The 5,552-nt window shown below is 34.4% G+C and overlaps 1 protein-coding gene across 1 annotated transcript in view; it reads left to right on the top strand.

The window, feature by feature from the left end:
* The window catches only part of LOC108371518 (dmX-like protein 2), a 335,739-nt gene that overhangs the window by 110,329 nt on the left and 219,858 nt on the right, over positions 1–5,552 (top strand). Inside the window, exon 4 of the mRNA XM_017627101.1 lies at positions 2,074–2,307. Within this exon, the coding sequence (XP_017482590.1) occupies positions 2,074–2,307 (234 nt within the window). The remainder of the gene's footprint in view (positions 1–2,073; positions 2,308–5,552) is intronic.

The raw sequence follows: 5,552 nt of genomic DNA, 5'->3' as shown, positions 1-5,552 counted from the left end.
CACTGTATGTCATAAGCTATCTGCTTGCAAAATTTCATGCAAATCCGTTCAGACTTTTCCGCGTATTAATTTAATTAAACTTTTTTTAGCAGGTGGTAACTCTTAAAAAAAAGTAGCCTATTTTTCAGCCCAGCTCATAAGCTATCTGTGTGAAAACTTGCATGCAAATCAGTTCATTAATTTCCACGTATTAATTAAATTAAACATTTCTAACAGGTGGCAACTCTTAAAAACAGTAGCCAACTTTCTAACGTAGGGCATAAGCTATCTGTGTGCAAAATTTCATACAAATCCGTTTAGTCGTTTCCGCGTATTAATTTAATTAAATTTTTTTAACAGGTGGCAACTCTTCCAAAAAATTAGCCTTTTTCTCACTGTAGGTCATAAGCTATCTGCTTGCAAAATTTCATGCAAATCAATTCAGTCGTTTCTGCGTATTAATTGAATTAAACTTTTTTAACAGGTGGCAACTCTTAAGAAAAGTAGCCTATTTTCCAATCTAGGTCATAACCTATCTGTTTGCAAATTTTCATGCAAATCCATTCAGTCGTTCCCGCATATTAAATAAATTAAACTTTTAACCAGGTGGCAACTCTTAAAAGAATAGCCTATTAACCAATCTGGCGCATAAGCTGTCTGCGTACAAAACTTCATGCAAATCCGTTCAGTCGTTTCCCCGTGATGATTTTCCAAACATCCAAACATACAAACTTTCACATTTATAATATTAGTAAGATTAGTAAGATTAGTAAGATAAGATAGTAAGACTAGTAAGATTAATTTTTGAATAATGAATTAAAAATATCCTATACAGGATTTTTTCAGCTAACCCACTCGCGAAGTATTTATTAACACGTTAGATTTCATTCAAAATAGATTTGATCCATTACACAGCTGCCCTTGTCGGATCTTAGACTATTAGGAGGTTTACGAGACTACTTCTTTATGAGTACTTTGTTATTGCACGTTTTGAAAAAATGTGGGATGACTTTTATAAGAGTACTCCCTTGTTGCTTGTTTGAGAGGAATATGGGATATTTTTCTATGCGCACTCTTGTGTTAAAAAGCATCCAGCCAAGCGTCGATTGCAAACGTGATTGTTTCAATGGGAGTGCGTATAATAAAGAGCAAAGCGTACAGACACATTTGTAATCGTTGTTTTGTTCGCCGATCCACCATGTGCTTTCTCTTAGGACATACAATGTTAAGGGGGTATACGAAATTACATGTTTACCCTGCAAAAATCGTTTGGTCTATTTGTTGTATATTGGAGTACTTACAAAAGTGTTCCGCTGTCATGCTGTAGCGGACCAACTCGTGTCTCTGCGCCAGCTTATTGTTTGTTACCTGATCACTGCTCGTGTTTTAACGAAATGTGATTGGGTTGAGCATTTGAAAGCACATTTGCATGTCTGCCTGTAGCTGAACGTGTAGAGATGCTCGCTGTTAGTTGTTAGCTCCCAACATGTTCGGGTTCGAATGCCGTCAGAGGTAACAAGTAATTTTTAATTTTTGTTTTTGGTTTTTATTAATTTCGAAAAAGCATCTGAGAAGTGAAGAACAAAAGCGTGCGCAAACGAAATAATATAACAACAATGCCATTGTTAATATGTTGGAGTAGTTTTGTGCTACTCTGATGTACTGCAGGGATGGAGTATATGGTCCTGCCCTAGGCCATCGTAATGTTAATTGGACCATATTTTTTATATGAATTGTGGTTAATTTTGGAGTAATCCTTGGTCCTTAGGGAGTACTCTTTACACGCGATAGTCGCAGGGTATATACAGAAGCAATGAGTAGTATTCTTAAACTCCCAATTGCAGCAATCGTACGATGCTCACAAGTTCTATTGGGATATAGTGGCTCATATAAATATATTGGACCTAAAAAAAAAAATTTTTTAATTTCTCTTTTTGTCTTATTATCTGGAGATAGATGACAATAAGAATTTTATACAACGTTATTTATTTTTGTAAGGTTAACTAAAATTTTAATAATGTGCAACAGATGCGCATATTCCACAAAATTTATTATACTTAAAGTGCTTCTAAAACCTGTTCCGTATATTTTTAGATGAAGACGACTATGACACTGATGATCCTGTTGAAAGTGACAATGAAATGGAGGATGAAGACGATCCTACTGAACTTAACAATTCTGCAAAAATAAATTACCAACAACCAAAGTGCAATACCGAACATTTAAATCCTTCTTCATATTCCTGGAGTATTTTACGGTTGGCCATTATTCAACTTATTTCCTCCAAAATTCAGGATTTTGTAAATGTTTCTGGTATAGAAATTCAAGGTAGCGTATACGGTTACATATGTATGTATATCTTTATGTTTGTAGGTATTGATACATATGGGTAAATTCACGTCAAATGTCCCAAGCGCGGCGCAAAACAAGCTACTTTCGACTAACTGGGAAGCAGATAGAAAATGGTGGGACAAAATCTAAAACTATGATATCCATACATTTTTGTACGGGTTAGACGACGGAGCCATGCGTTTTCCAAAATTTTTCCGTTTTCATGGTGAAAATTGAGACAAAAGCTTATTTGTAATTTTTTCCAATTATAGTCTTTTTTAATTTTGTTTATAGTCATCTGAATCGAAAGATCAGGTAGTTTTACATAGAAATCATTAATAACGCATAGTACCATCGGATAGCCCGTACAGAAATCTATAGAAGTCATAGTTTTTGAATTATTTTTCCCATTTTCTGTCCGCTTCCCAGCTAGTCGAAAAGTAGCTTGTTTTGCACCGCTGGTACGCTTGGGACATTTGACGTGAATGTCCCCATATGTATATTTAAAAAAGCCTCATTCCTTTTAAACCGACATGCGATTGAGCAGGGTCGGGAGAAAGAAAGCTATGTGAGCGAACTCGAACACCTTTGCGGAATTTTTATTGATTCATATTTTAATTAAACATTCATACATATGTACATATGTACGCATATTAGAGTGGTTAGAAAAAAACTTCCTAATTTCAACTGAGAACTTTCGGATTCTTGAAGATAGTAGGGAAAACAAGTTCCTCCTAAAACTTAAGCTTATTTGAACAAGATTTAGAAGAAAATGCAGATTTTATGTGCATCTTTATAAACAAATAAGTATATTTTCCTCAAACCTTACCTTTGGTTGAAATTTTCTAGTATGTAGGAATGTATGGAATTAATAATTAAGTTTTGCCTTATAAACAATTAATATTTGCAATAGTTCTTTTTTTTTGTTAACCACTGAGCGTATACTTAATATAAATAAAATTTTATTGGAATTAATAATTAAGTTTTGCTTTATAAACAATGAATATTTGCAATAATTCCTTTTTTTTGCTTGTTAACCAGTGAGCGTATACTTAATACAGCTAAGATGACATTCTAATTTATTTCAATAGGGGACCTCATCATTAAATATTATTATATACCAAATAAAAAATCAGCAGATAAACATCACTATACGCCCTGTTGAATACTAGTATTTTCCTAGCAAATGTAATGGCAAGATGTGGCAGGTCATCCAACAAGTTTTTGACGAAAATATTTGTTTATAAAGATGTTATTAAAATCCGCGGTTTTCAGAAAATAAATAACAGCGTTAAAGTGACCTAAATCTTGTTCAAATAAGCTTAAATTTTAGGAGGAACTGTTTTTTCCCTATTAACTTCAAGAATCCGACCGTTCTCAGTCGAAATCCAAATAGTTTTTTTTTAAATCACCCTAACGCACTTATATATTAAATGTAACAAAAAGTGATTTTCAACGCGAAGGCCTCGATTTAGGTAAAATTTTACACATGGTCGAATTTAATTCTAAAACTAACAAATTAACTTAGTTTTCTGAAGTAGGTTTTAAACTTTAGCTGCCCTTCAATCAAAGTTTTATACCCGAGCGCACTTGTGCACAAGGGTATATTAACTTTGTCCGCACAACGGTTGTTTGGTACAGCCAAAACGAGTCGAGATAGATATGGACAAATGTATACATAAAAGCTCAGAATGAAAAGAGAAATCGATTAAGCCATGTCTGTCTGTCCGTCCGTCCGTCTGTCCGTGTACACGATAACTCGAGCAAAAATTTAAATATCTCAACAAAATTTGGTATGTAGGTTGACCTTTATCCGAGGTACGTTGGTGTTGAAAATGGGCGAAATCTAAAAATGAAAATACTACGATATTTCATTAAATATTAGATGCAATTTATTGAAAATTAGTATGTGAAGTAGAACTGTGTTAAAAAATAATATTATAAAAATTTTGGAAAATGGGCGTGACCCCGCCCACTTATAATGAAATGCTGTATCTCAGTAGCCGCTTCACTAATCCTTACCAAACTCAGTACGGGCCTTGGGTAGGACGTAGCTAAGAAATTTGTTGAAATCGGGCAATAACCACGTCCACCTGCCATATAACGGAAACACGAAAACTGCGATAAATCAGTAAGTACTAAACATCTGCGCAATTCCATTTAAACAGCCTAACAAGACATCCGATCGCCGCGCAAATACTTTTCCTCCTTTACTCTTATCGCTCCAGTCAAGTGTGAGTAAGCATAAACCAGTTTCTGCAAGCGTAACTGCCCGTCTCCACAGGATAAAGTTTATATCTTGATACATATGTTAGAATATAAATAGCCAATGGAGACCGCTCATTGCTCTTCAAGAGCAATATATATCAGAGCTTATATCTTGCCATCTATTGCCGGCAATTTGGTAGTTTGACAGCTACACTTTCATTTGCACGAAAAATTCGTGGCTGCAACATCATTATTATTTTAATATAAAAGCAAAAATTTAGCTGTTTCCTGTTAAAATATTTGTAATTATGTAGTTGGATGTAAAAAAGCCTATTTTCTAAATTTTTAAAGCGATTGAATCGCTATCTTACAAATGCTTATATCAAGATATAAAAAGCCCACACAAATATTGCCACTGATATAACTTATATCTAGCGACCAAAATGACAGCTGGGCAGCAATAAATTTTATCCTGTGGAGACGGCCAGTAGGTAAACTACCGATCAATAGTAAGACGCGTAGAGTATTTACTTTGCCTTCCGCAACTACTGCGCGTAAAAGGTATTTGTAAGTAGTGTACTCTTCTGGTAGTACTTGAGTATTTTCGACGAAAACATACATTTGTGGTATCTGAATAAAACTAAGGACAGGAATGTAGTGGAGCGATGAAGATAGCGACAAGCAAAACGTACTGTCAACTAAAATGCTGATATACATACTTAACACATATGTATGTATGTGGATAGATATGTACATATGTGCGTAGATACATATATAAGTGTCCGCCTATATTTTTTTCTCGTCACTTGATCTCTCATTCACTGCAGCAAAACCAAGTTGTGGGGCAAACTCTGACGAAATGCGTACAATTTAAACCATGGGTTTGAAGATTGCGCTAATTGATGTGAAACTTTCAATTTCATATTAAATATATTTATGTATGCATGTGTGTTAAAATGTAGTTTCGATTTAAAAAAAATCGGACAAAGTTTTTCTTTCGCCATTGGGTTATGCAGACAACTATAATCGTAAAA

The sequence above is a fragment of the Rhagoletis zephyria genome, unplaced genomic scaffold (assembly GCF_001687245.7).
Source record: "Rhagoletis zephyria isolate East Lansing unplaced genomic scaffold, Rhagoletis_zephyria_1.1 Rzeph_scaffold_00069, whole genome shotgun sequence".
Lineage (NCBI taxonomy): Eukaryota > Metazoa > Arthropoda > Insecta > Diptera > Tephritidae > Rhagoletis > Rhagoletis zephyria.
This window is presented reverse-complemented; position numbering and strand designations above follow the sequence as displayed.